This window comes from Mesocricetus auratus, unplaced genomic scaffold, assembly GCF_017639785.1.
Source record: "Mesocricetus auratus isolate SY011 unplaced genomic scaffold, BCM_Maur_2.0 Super-Scaffold_100027, whole genome shotgun sequence".
Lineage (NCBI taxonomy): Eukaryota > Metazoa > Chordata > Mammalia > Rodentia > Cricetidae > Mesocricetus > Mesocricetus auratus.
In genome coordinates, this window is record NW_024429208.1 from 5,288,996 (window position 1) to 5,304,573 (window position 15,578).

The 15,578-nt window shown below is 46.3% G+C and overlaps 1 protein-coding gene across 2 annotated transcripts in view; it reads right to left on the reverse strand.

Annotated features, from left to right (window-relative positions):
- Stk38 (serine/threonine kinase 38) overlaps positions 1 to 14,639 on the reverse strand; it is a 31,864-nt gene extending 17,225 nt beyond the window's left edge. Inside the window, exons 1-5 of one of the 2 annotated variants that reach the window (XM_040732556.1) lie at positions 14,395 to 14,639; positions 7,833 to 7,965; positions 4,107 to 4,158; positions 3,084 to 3,206; positions 1,445 to 1,528 (exon numbers count right to left, since the gene is read on the reverse strand). In XM_040732556.1, coding sequence (XP_040588490.1) covers positions 1,445 to 1,528; positions 3,084 to 3,206; positions 4,107 to 4,158; positions 7,833 to 7,963 — 390 coding nt within the window. In that variant the 5' untranslated portion in view covers positions 7,964 to 7,965; positions 14,395 to 14,639. Of the gene's footprint in view, positions 1 to 1,444; positions 1,529 to 2,433; positions 2,554 to 3,083; positions 3,207 to 4,106; positions 4,159 to 7,832; positions 7,966 to 14,394 lie in introns of those variants that run through there. The other variant, XM_040732557.1, reaches the window with a different exon arrangement.
- Between the last annotated feature and the right edge of the window lie 939 nt (positions 14,640 to 15,578).

Below are 15,578 nucleotides of genomic sequence, written 5' to 3' on the forward strand. Positions count from 1 at the left end.
GAGCTACAAATGTCCTGACCAATTGACATAGAAACTACTTCCTCCCTGCAATTAAGTGGTTCTCCTGTTGGTGGCTGCCCATCTACAGCACTGTCCCCCTAGGTACCACATTAACAGGTCTCTAAAGCACTCTGCGTTAAGTTGGTATCTACTTAAACTGCAGTAATATCTGAGGAGCTGTCTGTTCTCAACTGGAATCAAGATTCCAAGGCTTTCAAGTAAAACATGAAAAAGAAACTAAAATGACTAAATAGTCACTGTGTATACGGCTATTTTGTCTGAGTACCATGTGAATGCAGTGCCCCAAGAGGCCAGGAGAGGGCGTCAGACTCCTTGGGGCTAGAATAAGACTGCTGTGAGCAGCCATGTGAGTGCTAGGAAGTGAATACAGGTCCTCTGGAAGCGCACACACTGCTTTTAACCACTGAGCCTTCTCTCCAGCCAACACTACTCAATTTTATTTTATTTTATTTTCTCTTCTTTCTTTTCTTTTTTCTTTTTTTTCTTTTTTTTTTTTCTTTTTTTTTGAGACAGGGTTTCTCTGTAACTTTGGAGCCTATCCTGGCACTTGCTCTGTAGACCAGGCTGGCCTCAAACTCAGAGATCCACCTGCAAGTGCTGGGATTAAAGGCGTGCACCACCACCGCCCAGCACACTACTCAATTCTGAGGTGGCACTTGAATGTCGGCAGACAAAACAAGATGTAGCGCCAGTCTCCATCCTTGCTGCTGGGCAAGGAGAGTTCTGCCTGGCACAAGATCTCTGACCGTACACTGGAATTCTACAGCATCACCCACTGCTACCTATTTCTGGGCAACCAGATCTACAGGAGGTCTACTCTCTTACTTTTATTTGGTGGGGTGGGTGTAACTAGGGATGGAAGCCAGGGCTGTGCGTATCATGGGCACGCACTCACTACTAAGCTCCATGGCAGGCCCAAAAAGTGTTCCTAACCATAAAGGAAACTTCCCAGTGCTCTGCCATTTGCATTTTCCAGACTAATTCAGAAAATGGCAAGGTGGCCTCTCTTAGGCACTGATGAAACATGCAGAAGGCCCGTCTTCGGTTTAGGTATAAAGAGTGTATTCCGACCCTTCTGAGTTCTACCTCTCCACTCAAGAAATACAAAAACAAAATTGTTATATCTCAGGATGGGTAAGAAACTCCCATCCTAACAAGTGTGAGGCCAAAAGCGGTCACTCTGGGTAAGTGTTGCTGTGATAGCTGGAGACCCAAAGCTCCCTTCACAGCCTCAACTGGGAAGCAATACTCAAGGTTCACAGGCATCATTCGCATTTTGAAACACCTAAGTAGGACCACATGTATAATATATATGAGAACTAACTAGAGAAACCGTAATAAAATAAACAGAACAACTGAGCAAAAAAAGCAACTTGGATGACAAATTCACCAGCTGACTAATGGCAGCCCCGCAGAATATTACCTGCTCCTTCTCGAGCATGTCTGCTTTGCGGAGGATTTTCATGGCATACACATGCCCCGTGTCTTTCTTCTGAACGAGCCGCACCTGGAAGGTTACAAAAGCAATGCTAGGTTGAGTTCACACTACCAAGCTGAGGATTTGTATTTCCATCACTGGGGATCAAACCCGGGACTTCACAAATAGTATTTACACTAGAAAAGCATTATAATTTGAATATAAGCAGTAACTAGCAAAACAGCAGACAATACTTTCTAGTGTTACAAATGAATGTACTTTGCAGCCAGGCCAATGCTGGAAAGATCTTCACCTATCTCTGCATCTGAATGCTTTGACTGCTGGTTGACCAAACTAAATTTAAAGCCTTCAGTTTCAAATTTAAGGCCTAGTTAAACCCATGACAAAAATCAGCCAGTCAGGCTTGGAAAGTCTAAGTAATAATCACAATATTTAAAACGAAAATAGCATATCAGGTCTACTTGCACTTGAGTATAGTAACCTTAGTACTCAAGAGGCTGAGGCATGGCTGCCACCAGTGTGAAGCTTGTCTGGACTATGATGTGACTCTTTTTCAAAAAACAAAACGAAACAACAAACCATGAAAGCAAAAGCTTATAAGGAAAAAATGTCTAAAAGTTAAGAAACAAGCAACAACAAAAATCATGACGATGGCACACGCTTTTAATTCCAGCTCTCAGGAGGCAGAGACAAGATGATCTCTTGTGAGTTCCAGGCCAGCCAGGGCTACACAGAAAAACCTTGACTAACAAAAAAACAACATAACAAAAAGCACAACAACAAGAGGCGGGGTCTTCACGTGGCAGCGCCGTGTGCGGGGAAAGCACAGCTCTAGAGCGGAGGCTCCAGCTCCACTTCTGGTCTTGGAGCAGTGTGCAGCTTCAGTCCTAATCCATAGACACCACTACAAAACGGGCTGCGTCATTACAGGAGAATGGCTGCGTGAGTATACTGAGATCCTTCAAAAAAAGTACCTTCAAAAGTACCCTGACGGGCTGGAGAGATGGCTCAGTGGTTAAAAACACTAGCTGGTCTTCCAGAGGTCCTGAGTTCAATTCCCAGCAACCACATGGTGACTCACAACCATCTGTAATGACATCTGGTGCCCTCTTCTAGCCTGCAGGGACACATGCAGACAGAACACTATATACATAACAAATAAATAAACCTAAAAAAAAAAGTACCATGACATCGGGATCTAAGCACGACCTATAGCCCCAATACCTTGAGGGTTGAGGCAGGGGGGTCACTTAGACTACATATTATGACTCTGTGCAAAAGAAGAAGAAAAAAGGAAGTGTCAGCTGGGTAGTGGTGACACATGCCTTCTTGGGAGCAGAGGTAGGTGGATGTCTGTGAGTTCAAGGCTAGCTTGGTCTACAGAGTAAGTTCCAGTACAGAAACCCTGCCTCAAAAACACCTAAAAATAAAGACAGTCAATGCCATCTGACAAGACAGAGAAGTGATCTGAGACAATGAACTGGGGAAAGAGAGAAGACAGGAGAAGTAGGGGTGACCTGCACGCCTGCCCCCTTGAACCCCATGTTTGTATACTTCAAGCTGTATACACAATCGGGAGATCCTGTTATATTAGTAGCTGTGATGTTCTGGAATAGTTTTTTACCTCACCAAATGCTCCTCGACCTATGACTTTTAAAGACTCAAAATCTTCCAGTCCAAGCCTTGTTCTCTTTAACCGAAGAAACTCCGTTTCCTTCCGAGCATGTGCTGATCTCCTGAGTCGTTTCTAATGTTTAAACAAAGGAAAGTTGAAATTCTGAAACCAGGTCCTATCTGCCTCGCATAGCTGGGAGCAGGGTCACACTAGTCTATGCATAATCTTCTCACACATAACTGTGTCACACAAGCATCCTTGGGGGGGGTCCCTAATCCCTGAACTGGCCATCAGATACAACAAGCCACACTGAAGGGGATCTGAGAACTGCTTCAGCAATCCACTGCTCTAACATTTCGAATGAAGAGAGACAAATCTATTTGCTTTGAGCCCATTCTTAGGTTAAGTGTGTTTTTCTAGGTCCTCCAGGACCTGTGCATACTACATGCCCGAACCCCCTATTTTCCTACATGTATTGGGCATTTGCTGTCATTGTCCTGGGTTGTGTCACTTGGATTTCGGGAGTCATTTCCAGTGCTGCCTGGTTACCTGCATCATCCCATATTGGAAGTGTTTTTGCCTCACATATCTGGGCAGGGTACAGAAAGGCTGACTTGAGCCAATGCTTTGCTTTGATAATGACATCAGAAACAGACCTTACTTCTATGGAGCCTTTTCATTCACTCATTCATTTACAGAATCATCCTGCCTCAATTTCCAAATGTTGGGATTACAGGCATGAAACACCACGATCCTTCTAAAAATGCTCACCTTGTTCTTTTACATTTTAATTTAGTCTTGTTAATTTCATCTTTTCTTAGGATTCTAACACTAATTAATTATAACTGTGACTAAAGATACTCCCTCTCCCGAGTATTTAATTAACTTCTTCCTCGGCATGAGTAACTCAGTGAAGGCATGCCATCTCTCAAGTCCTGTCATTGAGCCAGCTGCTTCTCTGGCACCAAACTAACTTGATGGAGAAAGCACAGCTTGGTCCCCGGAACCCAAGGAAAACCCCACATACATCACCTCCTCGTCCTTTAGGCCTTCTTCTTCCATCACCTTTTCTAACTTCTTTTGTCTAAGATAAACAAACACACATATAGAAATAGCATTTCATTTTAACAAGCCTATATGAACATGATTGTTAGCCACTTGTAAGGTATTCATTAGGTGTACAGTGTAGTTTTTTCCTTGCCAGCCGCCTAGGCCCTGCCACAGTTGCAGTCCCCAAATAACACACAAGACACTGTATTATTATAAAGCTGTTGGCTGTTTGCTCTGTTTTTTTACTGGCTAGCTCTGACTTAAGTATTTAACCCATAATTGTTAATCTAAGTATTTCTCTTACCGTAGAAAAGGGTCTGGACCTCTTATTCCTATGGCGGCTACATCATGACTCCCTGTGTTTCTCTTTCCCAGAATCCTCCTCGACTCCTAGTCCCACTTATCTTGCTTCCCTATTGGCCAACAGTGCTTTATTCAACAACCAGGTTTACAGAATGACATCTCCCATCAATTAGGAAAAGGAAAAAAAGCATTCATTTAAGTAAAAGTTCCTGAACTACATTTTCATAAATTTTTTTGATTATTTGTTTTGGTTTTCTTTTTTTTTTTTTAAGATTTATTTATTTATTACATATACAGTGTTCTGTCAGAAGAGGGCACCAGATTGAATTGTAGATGGCTGTGAGCCACCATGTGGTTGCTGGGAATTGAACTCAGGTCCTCTGGAAGAGCAGTCAGTGCTCTTAACCTCTAAGCCACCTCTCCAGCCCTTGTTTTGGTTTTCGAGACAGGGTTTCTCTGTATTGCTTTGGAGGCTGTCCTGAAACTCACTCTGGAGGCCAGGCTGGCCTTGAAGTCAAAGAGATTCACCGGTCTCTGCCTCCCCAGTGCTGGGATTAAAGGCGTGCGCCACCACTACCCTACAAATTTACAATCGTTGGTGGCGCACGCCTTTAATCCCAGCACTCGGGAGGCAGAGGCAGGTGGATCTCTGTGAGTTCGAGGCCAGCCTGGTCTACAGAGCGAGTTCCAGGACAGCCTCCAAAGCCACAGAGAAACCCTGTCTCAAAAAACCAAAAAGAAAAAAATTAAAAAAAATAAAAAAGACTGTATAAGCTACTGAAGTAACAGAAAAGCCAGGCAGGGTAGTACACACCTGTAACACCAGCATTTAGGAGGTGAGAGCAGGAGGATCAGGAGTTCAGAGCCAGTCTCATTCACAGTAAGTTCAAGACCAGCCTGAGCTCAGACCCTGTGTTAGTGTTTTGCCTTCATGTATGTGTGTGCACCACATATGTGCCTGGTGTACACAGAGGTCAAAAGAGGGCATCAGGTCCCCTGGAACTCGAGTTACAGATGGTTATGAACCACCATGTGAGTGCTGGGTACCAAACCCAGGTCCTCTGTAAAGAGCCACCTCTCCAAAACCTCTAGGGTACTTCTTAAAGAGCTCAAACACACAACAGTGTGCAGATGCATTCATGACTACTACTTATAACTTGCTCCCTTTATACCCAGCTAGGCTCCCTTCCTGCCATAGCCTCATTGAAAAGTAACCAAGATACAAGAGGACTGGTCCACGCTACAAGAGTTGAACAAACACATTTGTTATTTCTGTTGATGAGACATACAAAAGCAAGAAAAATAGTATAGAAATAGCAGAATTATATATCTCCATGATCAACACTGAGAAATACCTAAGAAAAACCCTAAAAGTTACTATTACACAATTGTTGAAAAATTCAACATATTAGTCCTTCGGTTCTATACTCTAGTTTAACTGATACATAGTCAGTGAAAACCATTAGAAGGATGGGACTTCCCCATTCTGGGACTTAAATAAAATTAACCCTGGATCACTAATCATCATGGACATTCTAATGAATTTCAGATCACATGAAACACTGTAGAGTTAAGAAACCTAAGAAAAGTCAGGCAGTGGTGGCATACACCATTAACTCCAGCACTAGGGAGGCAGAGGCAGGTGAATCTCTATGAGTTCAAGGCCAGCCTGGTCTACAGAGTGAGCTCCAGGATAGCCAGGGCTAAAGCGAAACAAAACAAAACCCTAAGATCTAAGAGAATAGCTGCTGCTCTTCTCCCCTTTCCTCTTCCTCCTATTTCTCCTCCTCTCTTCCTCCCTTTCCTCCTCTTCTTCATCTTCTCTTTCAGTCCTGGGGATTGAACTCTAAGCCTTGCACACACTAAACAAGTACTGTACCACTGACCTATACTGCCAGTTCCTGGGTAAGACTATGTGTGAAAATTTACAGGGTATGTACATCTTAAGACAGCAGAGCACATGTCTTCAGTTCAGGGGGAAGAGCAGCCGTTATTATGTAGTAAGTTAGGTGTGTGGCTTTAGTTATTCCTCCACAACAGCCTTCAGGAAGGAAAAAAATGCATAATAGTTTATCAGAGGAAATGCCTGTTTCCTTGGTTTTAATTTGATAGCTATAAACCATCCAAACCATTATTTTTCATGAATAGGTAATTATCAATACTTAGTGGGCACCTTGGGCGTACACCAGAGGGAACAGGAGGAGAGTCACTGTTCTAGAGAAGCAGATTAGAGGCTAAAGGGCTAAAGAAGGCAAACAACCTACAGGAACTACAGAATGTGTGCAGTCTGCCAGCGGTAGCCCCAAGAAAGTGGGACGCACACCGTAGCATGGTGGGGCTAACACTCGTGTGGTTAGTATTTTAAGACAGGGTCTCATATGGTCCAGACCAGCCTTAAACTCAGCATTTGGAAGAGGCTGTGCTTGCATTCCTGGCCACCATGCCCGAAAGTGAGCCGCTCTCAACCTACCTGTGGGGCTTGCCATAGCATTTCCATGGATCGGCTCAATCCCTCCTGTTTTACTTGTACACAAGAGGTAACTCCCAAAAGAGGTTTATTCTTTCGTTTATCTCCACAGATCTCCCCATGCAGCAAGTCTTCTGTCTGAAGTGAGCCCTTAGCTGGATTTGATAGCACATGCCTGTAATAGCAGCACTCTGGAGGCTGAGACTGGATTGGCAAAGGGCCAGTCAAGGCTGCATGTGACACCACACCAAAAAATAAAGTAAGCTACGTGGGGGCGCACACCTTTAGTCCCAGTGCTTGGGAAGCAGAAGCAGGCAGATCTCTGTGACTTTGAGGCTAGCCTGGTATACACAGTAAGTTCCAGGACAGCCGGCGCTACATAGTAAGACCTAATAGGTTTTTGGGTGTTTTTTTTTTTTTTTAATAAAACAGCTATCACCATCATCATTGGCTAAGTCTTTAGAATGGCAAGTGCTTGCATGCTATAGCAGTCCTTCAAGACAAACAGCATCACCCCCACATTCCTGGTGAGGGAGCTGACAAGCAGAGACCTTTAGGAACTAGCTGCTAGTCAAGACGCAGGATTCAAACCTCCCAAGGATCACACTGCTAGATCACACTGCTTTAATGATGTATGTAAGTGATATGACCACGCTATTTCTTTTTATAATGCAATAGAATTGAATCATTGACCGGCAGATGTAGCTTTACTAGAAAGGATCTGTAAATCTATCACACTGTCACTCCACGGCAGTAGATGGGCTATAACATGGCTGCTGCCACCCTGGTCTCCTTTTTTGTTGTACAACACATGCTACAGCAAGTTTTTCATTTTTGTCTCTGTTTTGTTTTTTGCTTTGTATATAATACACAGACACTCTACCATTGAGCAACATTCCCAGCCCCAAAATACAATGTTTTCAAGCAGAATTCCTTACCTCATTTCTCGTTCTTCATGTTGAGCAATAAGGTTGCTATAGAAATTCTCCAGTGTCACTTTGGTCATTGTCACCCTTTCTTTTGTATGATTACTCATGGATGAGCAAGGTGTTGAACCTGTCATTGCCATGGCTGCCAGAAGGAAAGAGAGGTATTACTATCCATCTTCCGGTTGGAACCCCAACTTGAAGTGCTCCCCCATCCCCTGGTAGAGACGTAAAGGGGTATAACCTTTCTGGAGGTCAAATGAGTTAACACCTGAGTCAATACAGAGTCACCTGGGAAGGGAATCTCAATGACTGTCTAGGTTAGAGTAGCCTGAGAACATGTCTGTGGGGAATTTTCTTGATTGCGTGGATGTGGCACCAACTACCCACTGTGGGTGGCACCAGACAGCTGGAGACAGGGCTTCGCAGTTAGGAGAACTTGTTCTTGTACAGGACTAGAGGTCAGTTCCAGCCCTCTGACGCCCACCCTCTTCAGGTCTGCAGCTGGGGTGTGTACACACACACACACACACACACACACACACACACACACACACACACACACACACACACTCACTCCACATACAAACACATGATTGGGCCGGGCGGTGGTGGCGCACGCCTTTAATCCCAGCACTCGGGAGGCAGAGGCAGGCAGATCTCTGTGAGTTCGAGGCCAGCCTGGTCTACAGAGTGAGTTCCAGGACAGCCTCCAAAACAATACAGAGAAACCCTGTCTCGAAAAACCAAAAAAAAAAAAAAAAACACATGATTGAGAAAAGAAGCGCAGCTCTAGCAGACAGCCTTCATTCACGGCTCTTGCTCTGGCCTCCGCTGTGGTGAGCTGCTCCAGGAGGACTTGTTTCCTCGACTTCCACAGTGATGGAGTGTAACCCAGAACTGCGAGCCAAATGAACCTTTTCTCCCTCAAGTTGGTTTTGTCAGGGTATTTTAATCACAGAAACAGGAAACAAAACCAAGGCACCAGGTATGGTGTCATACAATTCCAGTACTCAGGAGGCACTGGCAAGACACCCTGTCCTAAATTAGCGGATAAAGACCATGAACCAAAGCAACTTGAAGAAAGGGTTTATTTGGCTTACATAGTCCATTGGCTGAAGCCACGTCAAGAACTCAAGGCAGGAACTTGGAGGCAAGACCCAAAGCAGAAGTCATGGGTAAGTGCTGCTTCCCGGCTTGCTCTCCATGGCTTACTTAGCTGCTTTCTTTCTTTTTTATTTTATTATTATTATTTTTTTTATTTGGTTTTTCCAGACAGGGTTTCTTTGTGTAGCTTTAGATTCTGTCCTGGAACTCTCTGTCTCTGCCTCCCAAGTGCTGGAATTAAAGGTGTCTGCCAACACTCAGCAAAACTTTTTGGGGTTTTTTGTTGTTGTTGTTTTTCAAGACAGAAGGTTTCTCTGTGTACCTCTGGTTGTCCTGGAATAGCCTGGCCTCGAACTCAGAGATCTACCTGCATTTCCCTCCTGAGTGCTGGGGATTAAAAGCATGTGCCAGCCATTACCACCTGCCAATGAAACATTTTAATGACAAAAGAAAATTAGAAATACCATAAATAAATATATAATAGAACTAATTGAAACTATGAAAAACCCCTGGCCGGATGGTGGTGGTACATACCTTTAATCCCAGCATTTGGGAGACAGAGGCAGGCTGATCTCTGAGTTTGAGGCCAGCGAATGGTTTATTGTGTGAATCCCAGAAGAACAAAGGCTACAAAGAAAAATCCTGTCTCAAAAACAACAACAACAAAAAAGAAAGTATGAAAAATCCCAGCAAAATATATTCAATTACTTAAAGCAAGGGAATTCAGAAATGGTAGCACAGGCCTGCTATCCAGAGAGGGGAATGTAGGAGGCACAGGAGCTCTAAATCATCTTCAGCACAATGAGTTTGTGGCCAGCCTGGTCTATCTAAAAGACAGAAAGTCCCGGTGTTATTCGTGTTCTAACTATAGGAAATGAGAATATAATTTTGATCTAGAATGTAGTTTTCTGTAATTGATCAGTAGCTTTGAGATTTTCAATTTCTACAATTAAAAGAATCCCATGGTGAGCCGGGTGGTGGTGGCGCACGCCTTTAATCCCAGCACTTGGGAGGTAAAGGCAGATATATCTCATGAGTTCCAGGCCAGCCTGGTCTCCAAATCAAGTTCCAGGACAGGCTCCAAAGCTACACACAGAAACCCTGTCTTGAAAAACAAAACAAAACTTACAGGTCTAACATTTATAAAATGCCTTTCCCCTAAAGTTTAAAATCTCACTTTGCGGGGCTGGAGAGATGGCTCAGAGGTTAAGAGCACTGCCTGCTCTTCCAGGGGTCCTGAGTTCAATTCCCAGGAAACACATAGTGGCTCACAACCATCTACAATTCAATCTGGTGTCCTCTTCTGGCGTGTAGGCAGAAAATTGTATATGTAATAAATAAATAAATAAATCTTTAAAAAAAATCTCACTTTGCACCAAATTAATCTATATTATCATACGTGGCCAGATGGTAGACAAACTGAACTGCTCCAGCACGGGTAATGGTACTCAAAACTTATCCTTAGCCTGCTTTCTTGGATGTATAACCACTTCCTGCCTTCCTCCACCTCCCTCTCTCATCTGCATTTCTTTGGCAGGGTATGACTATGTAGCCAAGGCTGGCCTGGAACTCACTCTCCTTCACCACCCAAATGCTGGGTCTACAGGTGTGCACCACCATGCCTAGTGATCTCATTCTGTCCTTTACCACAACAGAAAGCAGAGCAAAACTCAGAAGTAATAGTAAGCCATTTTTTGCCGAGTGCACACACCTTTAATCCCAGCACTGGGGAGGCAGAGGCAGGAGGATCTCTGTGAGTTTGAGGCCAGCCTGGTCTACAGAGCGAGTTCCAGGACATCCTCCAAAACAATACAGAGAAACCCTGTCTCGAAAAACCAAAACAAACCAAACAACAACAAAAAACCCTTGTTATTACTAAGAGGAAAAAGTGGGTTAACTTAACACCAGTAGCAGGCTGTGCGTGTGTGTGTCTTTGAGCAGAGTCTCACTGTGCAGCCCTGGTTGGCCTGGATTAGCACACTCTTGGTTGGCCTAATAGTGATCTACTGCTTCAGTCTTAGTGCTGGCTTAACGGCAGTAGCTTGTTGTGAATATATTCAGGCAAAAGCTGTATAAACAAAATCAAGGTACTATTTTAGAACCAAACATTTTGATCCATGACAACAAAAGTATTCACAAATCCAAAACACTGAATTATTTGAACCTACTTCCAGAAAATACCACATTTTTTTTTTTGAACAGGGAAGTTCCTACCAATACAACGGTAGAGGATTAAAAACAAGAACTCTGAGCCAAATGGTGGTGTCACACACCTTTAATCCCAGCAATTGGGAGGCAGAGGTGGTAGATCTCTCTGTAGGCCAGCAGCTAGGGCTACATAGAGAAAACTTGTCTCAAAGGGAGACAAAAAAAAACCCCTCTGGCTTATGAAACTTGGGTGTGGTTTCTTATTTGTCAGCTTGTACGCCCTCCACCCACAATGAAAACCACATGCACTCAAAGTGAGTTTGGAAAGAATACTTAAAATTAGATGTTAAAAAAAACCAACAGGGCAGTAAAATGACACCAGGTAGAGTGCGTGTCACCAAGCATGAAATGAAGACATGTGCTGAATGCCTGGGACCCACATGGTCTTTGGAGAGAACCAACTCCTACAAGCTGTCCTCTGACCACACACTTGCCACGGGAAGCCACCTCAAGCCTCCATCCACCACACACCAAGCACACACAAAATAAATAAATTTAAAAATAAGGTAAGTGAGAGTTGCCTAAAATTTTCTGGAGAGTCTACATAGACACAGTTACTCTGTGTGTGTGGGGGGGGGTGCCAGCCTTGAACTTATGGCAATCCTCCTGCTTCAGCTTAGGATTCCAAGCATGAGCCACCACAACAAGCTCTATGAGCAGTTACATTTTTTTTTAATTTTGTTTTCATTTTTCTCAGTTAGCTTTGGCAATCCTGGAACTTGCTCTGTAGAGCAGGCTGGCCTTGAACTCACAAAAGATCTACCGCCTCTGCCTCCCAAATACTGAGATTAAAGGCGTGGGCATCACCACCTCTGTGCCCTAGTTAACAACTAAAGCACAGCTCAGTGTTAGAAAATCAGACAGACACACAGGCAGACAATGCCTTCCATACAATGAGTAATTAGTAAGTCTAAGGTGAGCAAGCTAATGATTTTTAGTTGTCAACAGCTGTTGGAAGGGAGAGAACATTTACAGACTGGTATATAAAGAACTGGACAACAGGCCATAATTCACCAGTGACAGAGGTGGCCCGTGCCTTTAGTCCCAGCACTCAGGAGGAGGCAGAGGCAGAGGCAGGTGGATCTCTGAGCTGGATGGCAGAGTGAGCTCCAGGACAGTCAGCACTAAACTGGGAAACCCTATTTCAAAAAACTAATAAAAAACAACAAATAAATGAAAAACGGTAAAATGTCCCACAGGAAGCTGAGTGTAATGGCACAAAGCCTTTAATCCCAAGGCAGGCGGATCTCTGTGAGTTGGAGACCAGCCTGGTCTACAGAGTGAGTTCCAGGACTGCAGAGCTACATAGTAAGATCTTCTCAAAAAAGAAAAAAATGGGGGAGGGGGACAAGTCAATAGGCTATTAGGGTATTATGTATACTCAAAGATGACAAATATGTTAGGCTCACAAAATCATCTTTTTCTTTTCCTCCGAGTATCTAACGCAGTGCTTAGGACTACGATCTACACTAACTCCCCTCGGAGCTCACTATGTAGACCAAGGCTGCTGCAGGCCCAGAGGTAGGTCTGCTTCTGCCTCCTGAGTAACTGTGTGCCCACCACCACACCCTGCCCTCCTAACCTTTGCCCAAACCCTTCTGTCTTCCTCCTTCTAATAACCTTTAATCGTGAGATAATGGTTAATATTGCCCAATAACACTGCAAGCGTTCACTGGGTCGGCCAACTGCTTCTTCCAAGGCAGGGCTCTCCATAATTCTAGCTTCCTGCCCTGACTGAGTCCCTGTCCTGTTTACTTCCATCAACCCTGCAAAGTTAGGGAACGGTGGGCAAGGAAGTCTGGGGAGGTTATTGTTTTTTAATTAACAAAGCATAAACTCCTCCTAAAACTCAGTGCTCGGCGCTGTGAACTCAATGAGGTCCAATGACAACCACTGTTTCAGGAACTAGAATTATGCCTGTCTGGTGGACTTTACAAATAGCACCTCACCGACATTTTATTTCTTTGTGATGGGAAGATCTATCTTTCACTGGACAATTCGAGCAGGGGCCAAGGCTAGTCCAAGAATCACCAATGGAGCAGGGCGTTGGTGGCCCACGCCTTTAATCCCAGCATTCGGGAGGCAGAAGAAGGCGGATCTCTGAGTTCGAGACCAGCTTGGTCTACAGAGCGAGTTCCAGGACAGCCTCCAAAGCTACACAGAGAAACCCTGTCTCGAAAACCAAAAAAAAAAAAAAAAAGTCACCAGTGGAGCCGCTCCTGACTATGGGATAGCAAACACCAGCCAGGTATACTTGCTTCAGTATCTCCCTCAAACAGAGGTGAGCACCTGGAACCTTCACACGTTTGCCTGGGAAGCAGCGTGTGGGTGTCCAAAGCCCTTACTTCCAGCACTGGGGAAGCAGAGGCAGGTGGACCTCCATGAAGTCAAGGCCACTGTAGTCTCCGGAGCAAATTCCAGGCCAACCAGAGCTACACCGTGAGACCCTGTCTCAAAACAACCACCCACGCTCTATCTGCGGCGTCCACGCTCCTGCTTTGAGTGGAGAGCATGCGGTCTGCAGAGTCTGGAGGACAGGGCAGTCCTGTTATGAGGAAGCTGGTATCTGATGTTTGGGGTGGGGCTGGGGAGCCGTTCTTGCAGCGATGGTGGTTTTCTGCGTAGGGAAACCGCACGTCCTGGCTAATTCTCAGCCAAGGTGAGCTGAAGGAAGAGGAAGCGGCGGCTCTACCTCACCCTGACCTTCCTAGTCACTCTGAAAGAGAACAAGATTCCCCCGTGGCGTCGGGTCCTTTGCAGGGAAGGGAGGGCAGCGCTGGCAGCCGTTATGCGCTTTCTGGCACGCTTTCCCTCTGACTCCTCGGCCACTTTTTCCTGTCCTCCAGCTCGGTTCCTTCCCACAGTTCTCCCCTCAACAGTCCTCGGGCCATTCGCGGCGATCTTACGGTACCCCCAAACTAACCGCCAACTAGGGGTGGGGTGCAGCCTCCGAGGTCCCACACCGACCCAGGGGGACTCTGGAGCTGGCGTCCCAGGGGGAGGCTGGTGCTGACCGAGGTCCCGGAGGGGACGGGCCGGTGGCAGCCGGCACACAAAGCCGGCGACCAGGGAACGAGGGAGCGGCTGCCCGTCCCGGCTGCACGCCGGGTGGGGACCGAGAGCGGAGGGCAGGGGACGGACAAGGGGGCCCTGGGGACCGCGGAGCGAACGCTGACAAGAGGCTTGAGAAGGCCCCGGAGCGCACGGAAGCCGACGGCCGAGGCCGGCGAGCCTGGGGCAACCGCCGCGAGACACTCACCAGACCCGGGGGAAGGGGGGCGCGGGGCCGGCGACGGCGACGGCGCAGACGCGACGGGAGGCGGGCGGCTCTCCCGAGAGCGACCGCGACGCGCCGGGGACTCCGAGGGAGCGCGGCCGCCGAGCCGCGACGGGAGAGGACGCAGGAAGAGCCCCAACTGCCGGAAAAGACGGCAGCGCGGAGGGGCCCAGGCTCCCCGGTACCCCTTCGGTCTGTGGCGAGGGGCCGCCGCGGCCAGGACTGCGCATGCGCCACCCTCCGGCGGCGCGGCCCCGACAGCGGCACTGCGCGTGCGCCGCCGCGCCCCGCCCACATCTTCACCCCTCACCCGGCTGCACCCAAGCAAGGAGGCGGCTTAGGGAAGCCAGTTGAGTGCGGTGTGGGGCGTGCACCGAGGTGACTTGGGTTGGGCTGGGCTAGTTCGCCTTTGTTTTGTTTCTTACTTTTTCTTTTGAAATAATTATACGCTCACCAGAAGTTACAACACGAAAACACTGAAGTTCCGTAAAGGCCGGCAGCTCCCGGCCAGCTTCTCTCTCTGGGTCTTTATATAATGTCTCAACACCCGGAAATTGACTTTGGCTCTTTATCAACTACACCAATGCATTCAACTACCGTGACTGGGATTTAACGTTTGGCATGCCCTCGTGTGACGGTGTCTATAATTCTCTGAAATTTAATCAGAGTTTCCCCACCCTCCCTAACTTCCGATCATTGTAGCCATAGTCGGTTGGAACCCTTGGCTCCACCTATTTTTTTTTATTATTGTAAAAGGTTAATGTGCTTCGCGTGGGTTCAGGTGAGCTCTCACACGTTAGAGCTCTCCGTTGTCCAACGTGTGAGCACAGAGCTTGCCTTAAAGGCGCTAGTTCACACCCAGAGAACTTAACCGCCGTGCCCTGGATTGGAAAGTTTTAAACTCCTGGAAACAATGATTAGGGACCCACCCAAGGTCCCGCCCTGCCTGCAAAGGGGTCCTTTGGGAGCAAGAAAAGAATCTTCCTTGTGTTATTCACTCCCTGAGCATTTTGTAGTAAGCCTTTTCTAACTGGTGAGACCATAGGATCTGGTTTTCTTCAAGCGTTAAATCCCAGACCTTGTTTCCTTCGTGGTCTGAAAAAGGCTTGACTGTGTCATCTTCAGAGCCAGTTTCCTTTAGTCTAAAAACAAAAACACGGCTGAAG